Here is a 17852-nt window from a genome sequence, read left to right as displayed (position 1 = left end):
GCAGACATATTTAAATACACTGGTTGTAATTAATTGAATATACTTTATACTAGGCTCTTCCAAAGCGGCACCATGCAGCAGGGACACACATACCAGCACCTCGTCATGCTCAGAGGCAGGTACAAGTAGTATAGGCTACCTGCCAGAGGGGCTCATTGCATACATTATATGCAAGTGCAGGCGTTTTGGCCACTCTTGCCCATAGATGCTTGATCAGTAGAGTACAATCCTGTATGCTATGGCCTGGCTGCAAGACTGCCTACATGTCAGCCATTTGCACACATCGGCCCCGCTGTACATTGTGCACTGTAACAGTTAACTTTGTAGACATAGCATGCAATTGCTGCATCTATCTGTTAGTGTATAATTTGCTTCATTCTACATCCATGAAGGCTCTCATTCATCATAGAATTTATGGAAGCATGCAATTACTGCATCTATCTGTTAGTGTATACTTTGCTTCATTCTACATCCATGAAGGCTCTCATTCATCATAGAATTTATGGAACATGATGTATTAATGAATTAAAATGAATGTCCATGATCATGACTTTTCAGTCTTCTTTAGCTGACTGGTTCCTTTGTGTTCAGTAACCTCAAAGCTATTGCTGAGGTGCCCAGCTATCATGTTCATTGTACAACTGTTCTGTTTATTTTTTTGAATAGTGATTTTATAAGGTGTTTCATAATTAATTAATATTTTGAGAATGCTGTTTTTTCCTACTTGCTTCATAAGTAATATATTGAGTTCCCAACAACTAATTTTTTTTCCCTTGTATGTCCATCTGAAACCCATTGGAGGAATTTTCTCAGTCCCAACAGAAGAGGCAGGCAGTTAACACTTATTAATTTCTCTTCTTGTAACTGATGATGTCACATTGCTACAGTTCCCACTTTACATGTGTAATTGTATACTTAGTCATCATTTATACAGAAAGTTACCTTGAAATGGTAACATTCATAGTACTGCAGTCAACAAAGAAAAATTGGCAGAAGAAATTCATGTAATCTTAATTTTTTGTACAGTTAGAGGGAGTTCCATGAGCAATATACTAAAAATCTTGATCAATGGTGTGTGAGAGTGGGAGTGTGGTGCAGCATTTGAAGGTAAGTTTTTTAGGTTTTTCTTGACTAAATAAAAAATCATGACTACTAGCAAAAAAGTTTACAAGTACAAAATTAAAGTACATTAAATTTACTACAAAAAGATCTTTTTTATTTTTTCTCTGGGATCAACAGTTTCCATGCTGCGGGGGATGGAAAAATCAGAGATTATAAAATAGTGTTGCAGTGGTATAAACTAAATGTTTATTTTAAAGTGAAGCAGATTAAGATCAAATATTAAATGTATGTACCACATGTAAATGCAGTAGAGAGAAATTGTGTTCTGGGATGGATGGAGGGGTGGTGGTGGAGGTTAGATGCATGAGGGAAGACAGGTCACTGGATTGTGATCATGCACGTCCCTCCTTCATAGATCTGCGAAATGAATAGTGAGCTGCTAATTCCTCACTCACTCTACTGCATTACATCACAAGAAGCAAATACAGCGTGTGTCACAAAGTTATATCGCCTCTTCTGTGGCACACCTTGTGAATCACTGGTGACACAGTGCCTACAGGATATTTATTTTCCACAAGTGCATTAACACTATTTGTAATGTACATATGAGTCACTAATGACACATACACAGGAAACTCGTGTAGACAGAATCTGAATAAATCTCTGCACACAGCTCTGCTCTGCTAGATGATTCTTAGTCATCACGTACAGCGGCTATAGTGTTCTTTGCTGAAAGGCAAGTTCCCCCACCTGAAGTGCTGCTTGCTTCTCAGTTTATAGACAGGTTATATCTCCCCAGCACTTCTTGTCCAATTCCCTTATGTGAGTAGATAAAGTAACTTAATTGAGCTAGTGTTTACATGGAAGAGTTATTTTCAGTTTATTAAATGAGTTCTTATTTGCAGTTGTTAAGTGGGCTATTATGTAAGACAGTCCAACACCTGTAGTTGCCAACTCTCTACCATTCTGAAGACCCGGCCCTAAGTACAACATTTTCAACAATGTTGGTTCCATTATCAATGGCTGGAATACATTTCAGAGCATGAGGGATATGAAATGCGTCACCTCAGCCTCAGCTCTTACAACATCTCAAGAGGCCCAATGGCTTAAATCGGTTCTGTCTGCAACAGAAGGAGGTCATCTAGATGTTATGAAACAACTTCAGACATTTCAACATAAGTCAAGCAATGCATTGCAGCAGATTACTGTTCTAGACTTTAACATGATTAATCCCACTCCATCAGACACATTCACACCCACCTCAGAAGATATACTATGGATGTTTGGCAAGTGGCTCCAATCACTGCAGCCCACTCTACAAGAGCCAGCAGTTTCTGAATGGAAAAGATTTATGTAGCCTTATCAGTAACACAATTAATGGTGAGAGGAGCCCATTAACTTCTTGGTCATCCATGAATTCACCACCAAGTAACTACAATGTGGTTACACAGATTTATGATAGATAGCAATAACATGCCACATTTACCAATCCAATCCCTTTCCTCCAGTGCTAGATAAGTCTCTGAGAACATCATACCTACGCTGCATTGTTTATACCAATATATTTTATATAAAAGCTCACTTAACAACTGCAAATAAGTTCTCAGTTAATTGATTGTCAATCTTGGTGAAGTTAGTTTCTCTACTCGCATAAGAGAACTGAACAGGAAATGCTAGGGACTTATAGTTCACCTGTAAACTGAAAAGTGAGCAGTGGTTTAGTGAGAGAATTTGCTTTCACCATAACACAACAGCTGCCGTACATGATGACTAAGAATCAATTTACCCTCTAGCAGTGTAGAGCTGTGTACAGAGATTTACATAGATTCTGTCCATATGTGTTTCCTGTGTAAGTATTTTTGTAACACAAACATATATTTCATGTAGTGTTAATGCACATTGTGGAAAATAAACATCCTCCAGGCAAGTTTGCACACTGCATCACCACAAGGCACACTGTAGAAGCATTGGTATAACTTCATGATATGCCCTGTAGTTGCTTTTTGTGACATATTGGGGCAGAAAGAATGAAGAATCACCTGCTCTATCTTCAGTTTGCAGACCTGTGAAGGAGGGAAGTGCATGACCACAATCCCTTATGCATCTAATTTCCATCTTCCTCCCTCCACCCTGCTACAGCCAGCGAACCGAGTCTATCATTAATATTGCTCTACTGCACTTACATGCGGTACACAATTTAATATTTGATCATAACCTCCATCACTTAAAAATAAACATTAATTTTATACCATTACAACACCATTTTTATTAGTCTGTGATTTTTCCGCCCCTCCCCCCCCCTTGCCAAAGTGGAAACTGTTAGTCCTAAAGAAAACAAATGAAAAGGGCCTCTTTTGCTGTAAATTTAATGTAGTTAATTGTTTACTGGGGAACTTTTTCACTAGAAGCCATGGTTTTCAATTTACTCAAGAGAAACCTAAAAAAGTTATGTTTAAAGGCCCCCACACTCCCATGCTCACATTCCATCAATCAAGATTTGTAGTACAGCTACAAAAATAATTGATTTTTGGCTATGTAATGTAACTGGATAGATCATAAGGCAGAAACCAGGCAGTTTCAACTAGGCAGACTGTGTTCTCCTGCCACTGCTTGGTGAGTAGATTTTTTATCTGTCCAATTCCAATTACATTAAGATGTTTAGTATGTTATTAATGGCTCCCCCTCCTAATACTGTTCAAAAATTTGTAAATACAAGAATTTTTTCACCTATTCAACCTTTTTTTGGTCTACAATGACAGGGCTGTAATAACTTATCATACATGTGGTATATAAAACACAAATATTAACTTCCTCAGTATAAGACATTTGTCAGACAGAATGTCTGCATTTTAGTACCATATTTTACAGAGTACAAGACACACTGTTTTCTTCAAAAAATTGCCTCCAAAATCAGGTACTTGAAATTAATTTAAAAATGTCCAGTGTTCGATTTACACTACTGGCCATTAAAATTGCTACACCACAAAGATGACGTGCTACAGATGCGAAATTTAACCGACAGGAAGAAGATGCTGTGATATGCAAATGATTAGCTTTTCAGAGCATTCACACCAGGTTGGCATTGGTGGCGACACCTACAATGTGCTGACATGAGGAAAGTTTCCAATCGATTTCTCATACACAAACAGCAGTTGACCGGCATTGCCTTGTGAAATTTGGTTGTGATGCCTCGTGTAAGGAGGAGAAATGCATACCATCAAGTTTCTGACTTTGATAAAGGTCGGATTGTAGCCTATCGTGATTGCGGTTTATCATATCAAGACATTGCTGCTTGCGTTGGTCGAGATCCAATGACTGTTTGCAGAATATGGAATCGGTGAGTTCAGGAGGGTAATACGGAATGCCGTGCTGGATCCCAATGGCCTTGTATCACTAGCAGTCGAGATAGGCATCTTATCCGCATGGCTGTAAAGGATCGTGCAGCCACGTCTCAATCCCTGAGTCAACAGATGGGGACGTGTGCTAGACAACAACCATCTGCACGAACAATTCGACGATGTTTGCAGCAGCATGGACCATGGCACGAATGGCAAAACATCATTTTTTCGGATGAATCCAGGTTCTGTTTACAGCATCATGACAGTCACATCCATGTTTGGCGACACTGCAGTGAATCACATTGGAAGTGTGTATTTGTCATCGCCATACTGGAGTATCATCCGGTGTTATGGTATGGTGTGGCATTGGTTACATGTCTCGGTCACCTCTTGTTCGCATTGACGACACTTTGAACAGTGGACGTTGCATTTCAGATGTGTTACGACCTGTGGCTCTACTCTTCATTCGATCCCTGCGAAACCCTACATTTCAGCAGGATAATACGCGACCACATGTTGCAAGTCCTGTACGGGCCTTTCTGGATACAGAAAATTTTCAACTGCTGCCCTGGCCAGTACATTCTGCAGATCTCTCACCAACCGAAAATGTCTGGTCAATGGTGGCAGAGCAACTGCCTCATCACAATACGCAAGTCACTACTCTTGATGAACTGTGGTATCGTGTTGAAGCTGCATGGGCAGCTGTATCTGTACACGCCATCCAAGCTCTGTTTGACTCAATGGACAGGTGTATCAAGGCTGTTATTACAGCCAGAGGTGGTTGTTCTGGGTACTGATTTCTCAGGATCTATGCATCCAAATTGCGTGAAAATGTAATCACATGTCAGTTCTAGTATAATATATTTGTCCAATGAATACCCTTTTATTATCAGCATTTCTTCTTGGTGTAGCAATTTTAATGGCCAGTAGTGTAAAATTCCTGCCAGTCTTAAAAATGGCCACGTATTCTGTATTGGCAACATTGTATTCAACTGGCAGCAGTAGTGCACTGATGCAATTAACATGCGTTGCAGGGATTCACAAGCTTTCTAACACTGTCTCCCTCGCGCCCCACCATCAAAAACTCCGAACTCTGCCTGGCCTATTATGCATCATTGCAGTCTACGGTGCCAGTGAACTTGAATTGAAGGTGATTTGTGTTATCAGTAACGGTACAATGGTTTTGTTAATAGCTAGTTTTTTAATGGGGAAACAAATAAAAGGCATTAATGTTATGCGGGTTTTAAATGGAAAGTAATAGCATATGCAGAAGAACATGGAAACAGAGCAGCTGAGTGGCATTTCAGCCCACCACCAACACAAAAAACCATTCACTATTGGTATGTAGCAAAGAAGTAAAGAAAATGAGGAAGACTAAATGTGCAAGTAGAGGACTGAATGCAAAATAGCCAATGATTTATTGAAATGGATTCAAGGATACCGTCAAAATGCCATTGAAATTAATACAAAAATGATTTAAAAACATGCTCGTAAGCTAGCACTACAGTAGCTGGCACAGACTTTAAGGGTGGAGTTGGTTGGTCGTACAGCTTAACGAAGCGTCATGGATTTAGCATGCGAACCAAAACGAAAATATCTCAGAAAATGCCACAAAACTATGAAGAGAAAATATTATCTTTCCATTGCTTTATTATTCAACAGTGAAACAAAACTAGTGTGGAACTAAGCCAAATAACAAATATGGAAAAAACTCCTCTGACGTTTGATGTGGAGAGTAACAGAACTGTTGCCATAAAAGGTGCTAAAACTGTAGCTAAAAAAAAAAAAAAAAAAAAAGTGGACATGAAAAGATGAACTACCTTGTGGCCCTTTCATGTTGTGCACACAGTACTAAACTTAATCCAATGATCATTTTAAGTCCAAAAACATGCCAAAACCTTCTGAAATACCACCAGTGTACATGACAAGGGTTGGTTGGAAGCACTGGTACGAAATTGTGGATTAACAGAGTGTGGAAGAGAAGGAAAGGTGCTTTATTGAAAAAAAAGTTCTCTTCTTGCTCTAGATCAGTTTAGTATACATTTGAAAAAGTCTGTGAAAGAGAAAATAAGAGACGGAAATACTAACCTAGCTGTTATTCCAGGAGGACTTACTGCACAATTGCAGCCTCTTGATGTCTTGATAAATAAACCATTTAAAGCATATATAAGAGCGGAATGGTACAAATGGATGATGGATGAAACCCAACATGAATTCATGCTGTCATGGTCTAGAGCAAGAGAAGACATTATTGTTAAATGTTTCAATAAATGTGGCATAAGTAACACTCTTGATGGCAGTGAAGACCACCTTATACATGAAGAGTGCAACAGTGACAATGAGGAGAAGGAGGAGGAGGAGGAAGAAGAAGAAGAAGAAGTAGAAGTAGAAGTAGAAAGTTCAAGTGATGATGTTCAGAGATTTTAAAGGTCAGTTCAGTTTTATTAACTAAGAATTTTTTTAGTGTGGCTTTGCAATCTAATAACAACAGTGGCAGAACTGTTATTTCAAAAAAAATTGTTAATACTTAAAGTGTGTCTTATAGTCTGTAAAATATTGTGAATATTAAGTATTGTAGAAGCTTTCCTGCTCTGGAGAGACATGATCTCTATTGCTTGACACTCAGTTGCTTTGAAATGAGAATGGTTCTAAAACTTCACTCTAAGCCACCAAATACCTCCAAATGTTCTGGTGATGCTTTGCCAATACCAGGAATTATTCTGCAGGAGTTATTCTAGAACTTATTTACATGATTAATGGAATGCTGTTAAAACAATGCTGGTTACTTTGTGTGTAAAGCACAAATATGAAGTATCCTCTAAAGAGAGGACTATGTATCACATGATTTTTTTTGATCATCTTACAAACTGTTAGCATCTCAGCTCACTGATATTTAATTCTGAGCTTAAATTGGACTATAACTCTTGCTATTTTATGAGGGAGGCTGAAAAGTAATGCCTCCAGATTTTTTCATGTGAAAACTCTTAAGGCTTTTTAAATAAAATAAGCTTTATTAACATTCCATATTCTTATTGTTCATGTCTATATATTTGTTTCTCACCTTGTCAATGAACACATTTCTCCCAGTGAGAGACCAGTTCGTTGTTACTGTCACTGTAGAATGTTTGTTTTGTTGATGGGGCCACAACCTCACCTCTGCTTGCACCGCTTCATCGCTGTCAAAATGAAGTCCTTGAAAGTTTTCTTTAAGTTTTGAAGACACGTGAAAATCAGATAGAGTCAAGACGGACTGTATGGAGGGTCTCAGTGACAGTGAACCCAAAGCATTGGGTTGTTACAGGTGTTGCTTGTGCATGGTCTGCATTGTCATGCTGAAGGTGAGGGTGCTCCATGTGTGGACAAACTTTTTCTGCAGTTAGAAACTCTATTATGGTGCACTGTTTCTCATGCACTGACATGGTTAGATTACTTATCGCCATATTACACGCTACAGTTCAGAGCCCCATAGCAACAGAGGGCTGCAACTTGCATCAGTGAAGCAGGAAAGTCGACCAGTAATATGCTTGACCTGTAACTCCTCATCCAGTACTGAGAACAGATTAAAGAATTCGGAGGCATTACTTTTCAGCACACCTTTGTTGTAATGAGGAAGGGGGAAAATTCACACTTCATTCTGCTGAGAGGGAATACCATACTAGATATGAAGCAGACAATATACAAATCTGTTTTGTTCTCTTCCTATGAGCTGCAGATACATATGTAATATATCCTCACTGAGACAGTAATTCTTAAAATGAGAAGGAGCAGTGCATTTTTGTTGATGTTAGTCGTCATGAAGGCATCATAACAAATTCTGAGTATTTTACAAGGAAATATTCTGATAACGAGACTGCTTTAATGTACAGTAGGCCATTAGAATAGTTCCCAAGGTTTCCTTTCATTGAATGTATGTCAGTTTACATTAACTTACTAATTTGTTTATAGATAGAGTAAGAGCAATTTGTTTGAATTGCACAAGAGTGTTCTCTTTTCATGAGACAATAATGGTGGCAGTTCTACATGCTTCCATTGTGACCACAATTTTGCATGTCCATAGCATATAGTTAAAATGGCATCATAAAAAGTTTAACAACATTGTTAACTTTGAATGTTGCTTTCCTTGATGGTGAAAAAATACTTTTATTTTCAGGTACTAATGTGATCAATTGAAATGAATGCTGTGATATCATTGAACCATTTCTGTGAACTCCATGGACCCAGTGTGTTATTTTGCACACAGACCTTTCATGATACTGAAGATGATCCATTGTATAATGCTGCTACAGATGAAAGTAAACACAAAAAGTTCTATGGAAAAGTTAATGTTCTCAACTCAGCTGCAGAATCTCCTGCAAGCAATTCTTGTGAGGTTTGTCAAACTTATAAAAGGGATGATATGTTTATTCAGTAAGAACATTAGTTATTTTTTTGGATTGTGGCTTTCTTTGTAATGTAATATGCTCATTGAAATTTAGTAATCATCTTGTTTTATGGCAATATGATTTAGGGCTTTCAACAGTGTGGACTGATGAAGTATGTGTAAACAAAATGCAAGTAATTAAATTGGAATATAAATTTAGCCTGAAATATTTGTTCATAGGCATGCCAGTCATTCAATATGCAATATCTTGGGTTCATCAGCAATGACCATGAAAACCGTACAAGTTATGTCAGCACACGCCATCCGCTTCACCATAGCATCGCAACATTAGTTCGTCAGGCTTGCATCCGTAGTCTTAGTTGTGAGGTAAGAGAAAGATAAGAATCACAATTTTCATTTTGTTAACTATAGTTGATTTACAGTATTTATATCACAATTGGAATGTATGCCAGGAGTGTATTCCTTGCAATGTAAGAGGTATGAATTTTCACATTTCATTATGTTTTTTTCCATACTTAGGTAAGCCCAGGGAAAGAAGGGCCTGTATTTTTTGGGGATGAGATAAGAGGTCACGTTTTAAGTCATACCTTTTTTCTGAAAGACGCACAAGCAAGGGGCTTTCATCGATGGTACAGCCTAACAATACTGATGCGAGATAAGTTATTCCTACTGAATTCGTGGCCATTTCTTGTCAAGAACATGAAGGCAATTATTGAAGAGATGCAGGCCAAAGCATGTAAGGTAGGAAATAAATCACTTTTTGCACTATTTGAAATTAAGTAGTTGCAATTTGGAAGCAGTTTGATAAACTGAAATTCATGATGTACAAAAATTTATTCAGTGTCTAAAAATAATTATTAAATGTCTGAACTTCAGAGAAAGACCTAAAAATGAGGTATTTCTTCTCACAATAATTTAATTGTGGTATTTTAAGAATTAATAATAGATAAATGTAGTTTTCAGAGTGAGATTTTCACTCTGCAGCGGAGTGTGCGCTGATATGAAACTTCCTGGTAGATTAAAACTGTGTACAGGACCAAGACTCGAACTCAGGACCTTTGCCTTTCGCGGGCAAGTGCTCTACCAACTGACCTACCCAAGCACGACTCACGCCGCGTCCTCATAGCTTTACTTCTGCCAGTACTCGTCTTCTACCTTCCAAACTTTACAGAAGCTCACCTGCAAACCTTGCAGAACTAGCACTCCTGAAAGAAAAGATATTGCGGAGACATGGCATTATCCACAGCCTGGGGGATGTTTCCAGAATGAGATTTTCACTCTGCAGCAGAGTGTGCGCTGATATGAAACTTCCTGGTAGATTAAAACTGTGTGCAGGACCAAGGTGAGTACTATAAACAGAAAAAAATTACACAAAGAAAAAAAAATATGCATCAAAATGAAAACTAGAAAGTCTGAGAGACAGACTATTAGAAAGAATGAGAACTTCATGTCAGACACATTGTGGTGTTGTCTGGCTGGGGTCTTTGAATCATGAATGAGGTGAAGACTATTGACTGTGAGGCTCCTTTCACCTACTTGCTTAGAAGTTTATAAACTCTTGTGTAAGTTAAAATCAGAAGACCACAAAAAATATACATTTTTTAATACACAGCATGCCATATTTGGCTAGACCAACGTAAGTCTAGAATATTGCCTTTGAGTATTTTTCTGTGTAATGTTGACAAATAAAAAGAAGCAAAATTTCTGGCATTGCCTTCATGAAAATAGACAATTACATGCAAAGCTAAAGTTACTGAACTAATATGTTTAAGTTGTTTTAAACTATGAGGTTTCCCTTCAGTTTATTAAAAGTTTGCATTCAAAAATCACGTGTACTGTGCCTTATTTATTGTCATTTGCTCATTGTAAAGAAGTAATACATAAGGTATGGGTTACACAAAATTGTAAACATCTGCTAATAGTAACTTTATTAAGTAAATAAAATTCCCTGCAATGGATGAAGTTATAACTCACGTCATATAAATTAGTACAATGAAAGTGTGGATGCATTAACTTAATAGAGTGTCTTGTCCTCTTGTGCAATAATGATCACATGAGTTGACAATAATGTGACTGTAGAGCTATAGAAAGATAGATCACCATTTAGAGAGAAAGAGAGTATGTGTTAAGACAACAAGTTTGTGTTAGCACACTGCTGATATGAAGATACAAGTGAGAATGTTCCACATTAATGAACAATAAAACAATGAACTGTGTCACAGATCATTTAGTGCAGAAAATTATAGTCCATTTTTAGTGTAGACTATTTGGGGGCACATTCTCATAACCATTTGCAGCCATCAACTGAATCAGAACATAGAGTAGTATCTGCATGTTTGCTGATGAAGTACATAGATTTATAAGAAATGCAGACCCTCATTTGCCTTAAAGCTGTAATTATAAATTGTAGGTGGGTCCATGGAATAAATATCAGATCTTCTACTGTTATCAAATCCTACAAACTTATATTGGAATTCAAAGTCTAGTACAGACACTCTTTCATGCCTGTGAACTGTGTGCAGAATCATGTTGACTTGAGATGGGAAGGTAGATAATGTAACTTTTATTTTTAGAAGAAATTGTAGTCAAGTAGATATGATTTCAGTTTGTGTTTGAAGTTAATTTTATTACTTATTGTAGGGGACCGATGGCCTTTGTAGTCTGATCCCTTCAACCCCTGCAAACCAACCAACCAACTTATTGTAGTGGTACCACTCAACATCACTATGGAAACTGAGTAGCTGGTTCAACATTAACTGACGACTACTGTGGTGCCACTATCCAGATGACACCTATCATCAGGAGCCCCTCTGATGTGACCACGCCATACCTTCTCATATAAACTGGCCCAGTCTGAGTTGCTGCAATTCAATCAATGAAGTACCACGTATTGGTATATTGATTTTACAATTCTGGCTCTGTTTGTTATTGAAAAAACTCTGATTTTGTGCGAGCTGGACTTTTTGGCTGACTGCTTTTTTAAAATAGCTAGCACTCCTCTGGAAGTAGTCTGTAACCAGTATAACTTTGTCAAATAAATCAGTGTGAGTTCCCACTTGCCAGCATGTTTTGTGTGTAACTCGCCTTTACAAAAGTGGCAATGATGTTATACTGTGAAGCTTGCAAATCGAACCTTGGAAATTTTTGTAATTAGACAAGAGCATGGTTTTTCAGCTGTGGAGGAACTTCAACAACTACTGACACCAACCAAGGGAGATTATCATTACCTTAAGGGAGCAATATCACAGCCAGTGCAAGCACTAGCAATTTTAACAAGTATGTCTTCTGTGCCACACGCGTTTACAGCATGATTGTGTGGCTTTTGTCCAACTCACAAGGAACCCCTTAGTGCAAGTTTAATCCTTAGTAAGGCTCATTTGCAAGCAATGTGTTAACAATTGTGACAGGAAAAATATTTGCTGCTAATGACTCACCATGTGCATCAGGAGGGTGACAGGAAAAGAGACTGGAAGGTGCAGAAATCAATCTTCTACAGGATGTGGTCAACATTCCAGAAATGTTCAAAACAAACCATTAACTTGGACTCTGAACACTGAATGAAAAATGTCATCCCAGAATGATCACAAATGTTCACACTATCAATATTGAAAGCAAACTCCTTGGGAGTTACAAACCAACCAGGACGTTCAGCTAGGTATCCACTCTTGAAGAATGTGTATAGAATCATGTTGGTGTAACAGGGTAATGAAAACTGATGGAATGTGATAGCATGCAACTGAATGTGAAACAGTCTGTTGTGGGGCTTATAGTGAAACTGGCTATCTTTTAAGGCATAGCTGCAGGTAGTGTGATAATATGTTTTATAGGGGGAAAAAGAAAACTAATGGTGGCTGAATTAATCCAGTGGTTCCAGGTAGTATGAACTGTAATGTCACACACTTTTCAGAAGGATTGTTTGCTCTGAAGTTGTATAATTTTTATATACAGACCAGGAATCAGGCAAAAGCAAATTATATTAACCAGCTGTTCTTACAACACTCTTGCTTTCTGTGATGTAAATATTCCCTACTGCCCTTGCAAGATCACACAAAGGAGAAAGAATCATAGGTGGAAGAGCACCTCCAACTTCTCGCAGCACAATAAATAACTTTCCAGCCAGTTTACTATCCATGTAACCGTTGGCATAATTGTATACAAATGTGTTAAGGCATTGATGTTAGGTGATCTTGATACATCTCTGATTTCCATGGTTCCTTTCATACACATTTCCTCTTCAAATTTCAATTGTTCAGAGCTTGCGACAAATTTCATACTGAACTAAAGAATAAGTTTGTTTATTTCATCTACAAATATTTGGTCTGACTCCACAGTTTGCTGTGCATTCTCAAGTTGACACTTTATTAGAAATTTTGTTATCTTATGTCTTCCAATTTTGTAGCACTCTTTGAAGTTATGCAACAATCAACTGTTTCCCTTGAAATCACTATAATCTATGTCATGTGTAATTTGATATGCATAACATAGTAGGTCACTGTCATGTTGTTGTTGTTGTTGTCTTCAGTCCTGAGACTGGTTTGATGCAGCTCTCCATGCCGCTCTATCCTGTGCAAGCCTCTTCATCTCCCAGTACCTACTGCAACCTACATCCTTCTGAATCTGCTTACTGTATTCATCTCTTCGTCTCCCTCTACGATTTTTACCCTCCACGCTGCCCTCCTACGCTAAATTTGTGATCCCTTGATGCCTCAGAACATGTCCTACCAACCAATCCCTTCTTCTAGTCAAGCTGTGCCACAAACTTCTCTTCTCCCCAATCCTATTCAACACCTCCTCATTAGTTATGTGATCTACCCATCTAATCTTCAGCATTCTTCTGTAGCACCACATTTCGAAAGCTTCTATTCTCTTCTTGTCCAAACTAGTTATCGTCCATGTTTCACTTCCATACATGGCTACACTCCATACAAATACTTTCAGAAACGACTTCCTGATACATAAATCTATATTCGATGTTAACAAATTTCTGTTCTTCATAAACGCTTTTCTTGCCATTGCCAGTCTACATTTTATATCCTCTCTACTTCGACCATCATCAGTTATTTTGCTCCCCAAATAGCAAAACTCCTTTACTATTTTAAGTGTCTCATTTCCTAATCTAGTTCCCTCAGCATAACCTGATTTAATTTGACTACATTCCATTTATCCTCGTTTTGCTTTTGTTGATGTTCATCTTATATCCTCCTTTCAAGACACTGTCCATTCCGTTCAACTGCTCTTCCAAGTCCTTTGCCGTCTCTGACAGAATTACAATGTCATCGACAAACCTCAAAGTTTTTACTTCTTCTCCATGAATTGTAATACCTACTCCAAATTTTTCTTTTGTTTCCTTTACTGCTTGCTCAATATACAGATTGAATAACATCAGGGAGAGGCTACAACGCTGTCTCACTCCTTTCCCAACCACTGCTTCCCTTTCATGCCCCTCAACTCTTATGACTGCCATCTGGTTTCTGTACAAATTGCAAATAGCCTTTTGCTCCCTGTATTTTACCCCTGCCACCTTCAGAATTTGAAAGAGAGTATTCCAGTCAACATTGTCAAAAGCTTTCTCTAAGTCTACAAATGCTAAAAACGTAGGTTTGCCTTTTCTTAATCTTTCTTCTAAGATAAGTCGTAAGGTCAGTATTGCCTCACATGTTCCAACATTTCTACGGAATCCAAACTGATCCTCCCCGAGGTCTGCATCTACCAGTTTTTCCATTCGTCTGTAAAGAATTCGCATTAGTATTTTGCAGCTGTGACTTATTAAACTGATAGTTCGGTAATTTTCACATCTGTCAACACCTGCTTTCTTTGGGATTGGAATTATTATATTCTTCTTGAAGTCTGAGGGTATTTCACCTGTCTCATACATCTTGCTCACCAGATGGTAGAGTTTTGTCAGGACTGGCTCTCCCAAGGCCGTCAGTAGCTCTAATGGAATGTTGTCTACTCTGGGGGCCTTGTTTCGACTCAGGTCTTACAGAGCTCTGTCAAACTCTTCACGCAGTATCTGATCTCTCATTTCATCTACATCTACATCCTCTTCCATTTCCATAATATTGTCCTCAAGTACATCGCCCTTGTATAAACCATCTATATACTCCTTCCACATTTCTGCCTTCCCTTCTTTGCTTAGAACTGGGTTGTCATCTGAGCTCTTGATATTCATACACGTGGTTCTCTTCTCTCCGAAGGTCTCTTTAATTTTCCTGTAGGCAGTATCTATCTTACCACTAGTGAGATAAGCTTCTACATCCTTACATTTGTCCTCTAGCCATCCCTGCTTAGCCATTTTGCACTTCCTGTCAATCTCATTTTTGTGACGTTTGTATTTCTTTTTGCCTGCTTCATTTACTGCATTTTTATATTTTCTCCTTTCATCAATTAAATTCAATATTTCTTCTGTTACCCAAGGATTTCTAGCAGCCCTCGTCTTTTTACCTACTTTATCTTCTGCTGCCTTCACTACTTCATCCCTCAGAGCTACCCATTCTTCTTCTACTGTGTTTCTTTCCCCCATTCCTGTCAATTGTTCCCTTATGCTCTCCTTGAAACTCTGTACAACCTCTGGTTCTTTCAGCTTATCCAGATCCCATGTCCTTAAATTCCCACCTTTTTGCAGTTTCTTCAGTTTTAACCTACAGGTCATAACCAATAGATTGTGGTCAGAGTCCACATCTGCCCCTGGAAATGTCCTACAATTTAAAATCTGATTCCTAAATCTCTGTCTTACCATTATATAATCTATCTGATACCTTTTAGTATCTCCAGGATTCTTCCATGTATACAACCTTCTTTTATGATTCTTGAACCAAGTGTTAGCTATGATTAAGTTATGCTCTGTGCAAAATTCTACCAGACGGCTTCCTCTTTCATTTCTTAGCCCCAATCCATAATCACCTACTATGTTTCCTTCTCTCCCTTTTCCAACTGACGAATTCCAGTCACCCATGACTATTAAATTTTCGTCTCCCTTCACTACCTGAATAATTTCTTTTATCTCATCATACATTTCATCAATTTCTTCATCATCTGCAGGGCTAGTTGGCATATAAACTTGTACTACTGTAGTAGGCATGGGCTTTGGCCACAATAATGCATTCACGATGCTGTTTGTAGTAGCTTACCCACACTCCTATTTTTTTATTCATTATTAAACCTACTCCTGAATTACCCCTATTTGATTTTGTATTTATAACCCTGTATTCACCTGACAAGTCTTGTTCCTCCTGCCACCGAACGTCACTAATTCCCACTATATCTAACTTTAACCTAGCCATTTCCCTTTTTAAATTTTCTAACCTACCTGCCCGATTAAGGGATCTGACATTCCACACTCCGATCCGTAGAACGCCAGTTTTCTTTCTCCTGATAACGATGTCCTCCTGAGTAGTCCCCGCTCGTAGATCCGAATGGGGGACTATTTTACCTCCGGAACATTTTACCCAAGAGGACGCCATCATCATTTAATAATACAGTAAAGCTGCATATCCTCGGGAAAAATCACGGCTGTAGTTTCCCCTTGCTTTCAGCCGTTTGCAGTACCAGCACAGCAAGGCCGTTTTGGTTAATGTTGCAAGGCCAGATCAGTCAATCATCCAGACTGTTGCCCCTGCAACTACTGAAAAGGCTGCTGCCCCTCTTCAGGAACCACATGTTTGTCTGGCCTCTCAACAGATACCCCTCCATTGCGGTTGCACCTACGGTACGGCCATCTGTATCGCTGAGGCACGCAAGCCTCCCCACCAACGGCAAGGTCCATGGTTCATGGGAGGGTTCATGTATCGAGCATCCTTGAAATGGGCAAACACTAGTTTTTGTAACAAGTGCGCCTGGTCCTCCCTTATACATCTGTAGTTTCTCTTATGCACTACACAGTCATATTATTGCAGACTTATTCAAAATCTGTTCATTATTGTTTTGTCACTATGTTGTAGAGGTTCGTCCATTTGAATAATTACGTTTAACAACACTTGGCTTTTACTATGTTTCACTGGAGATGGGCTTTGCTGCTCCCTTTCAAATGGTTCAAATGGCTCTAAGCACTATGGACTTAACATCTGAGGTCATCAGTCCCCTAGACTTAGAATTACTTAAACCTAACTAACCTAAGGACATCACACAAATCCATGCCCGAGGCAGGATTTTAACCTGTGACCGTAGCAGCAGCACGGTTCTGTTGAAGCGCCTAGAACTGCTTGGCCACAGCTGCTCTCTTTCTGACAAGAATGGGTAACTATGTGGCTCAATACGTATGTCGGTATACTTTTCACTTGTTAAGCATGTGTCATCGTCATTGTACTCCTCATGTACATTGTTCGCACAGTTGAATGTATACAACACCATGTGTTCCACTGGCTCATCTTTCAGAAACAATAATATTTCATCTGCCTCTTCAGTCTCACTCTGCAAAATTCCGTGGGTTCCTTTCAGATGAAATGTCAACTTTGGCAGCTATTGTCGTAGATATAATGCAATTTTGCTTTGTTTATCATAGCTGTTGCTCTGCTTTGTATCAACACCACTAGCACTATAGCACTGTTGTGAGTTACTCGATGACAAAGCAGTTCAGCAACACTCCTTAGCGTTATGCTGTGTTCACCAGTGGATACCGCCAGTCCCGGCCCCTGTTGCCATTAACAGCCAATGTTGTGATTGCATGGTTGACAATATTTGGGAATGCTGTAAACTTCATTGGCCCTTTGCAACCTTGCATTCAAGGGGTTCCTTGTCAGACGTGAGGGACCACACATTAAGGATCCTGGATCCTTCTCTGATGGAAGCAATGCAAATAACTGAAGCCCATGAAACTGCTCATGCACCGTTTAGTTTGTTTATGATGGAAAACGACATTGTGGTAGTCAGTTCTCTGGCACCTGTATTGTGAGACATCATCTCCAGTGGTGCCCTCACCTGCTCGGGAGCCTGGATGACTTCATAAACACCTACACCACTGACGATAGGCCACATCAGCAGCAGCTGGTCCCTAACTGGCTTGCAACTTTCAACAGGAGTGACAAAAAGGAACATTTGTAAATAAAATGTGCCCCAACTTATTGAAGTGAACC

At 38.8% G+C, this 17852-nt stretch overlaps 1 protein-coding gene across 4 annotated transcripts in view; it reads left to right on the top strand.

The window, feature by feature from the left end:
• Window positions 1-17852, top strand: part of LOC126355007 (folliculin) — a 149329-nt gene that overhangs the window by 48155 nt on the left and 83322 nt on the right. For 3 of the 4 annotated variants that reach the window (XM_050005138.1, XM_050005141.1, XM_050005139.1), the window contains exons 2-4: window positions 8551-8769; window positions 9001-9147; window positions 9301-9522. In XM_050005138.1, coding sequence (XP_049861095.1) covers window positions 8572-8769; window positions 9001-9147; window positions 9301-9522 — 567 coding nt within the window. In that variant the 5' untranslated portion in view covers window positions 8551-8571. Of the gene's footprint in view, window positions 1-6810; window positions 6830-8550; window positions 8770-9000; window positions 9148-9300; window positions 9523-17852 lie in introns of those variants that run through there. The other variant, XM_050005140.1, reaches the window with a different exon arrangement.

The sequence above is a fragment of the Schistocerca gregaria genome, chromosome 3 (genome assembly GCF_023897955.1).
Source record: "Schistocerca gregaria isolate iqSchGreg1 chromosome 3, iqSchGreg1.2, whole genome shotgun sequence".
NCBI classification, from domain to species: domain Eukaryota; kingdom Metazoa; phylum Arthropoda; class Insecta; order Orthoptera; family Acrididae; genus Schistocerca; species Schistocerca gregaria.
Note: the sequence above shows the minus strand (reverse complement) of the source record. Positions and strands in the feature narration are given on the sequence as shown.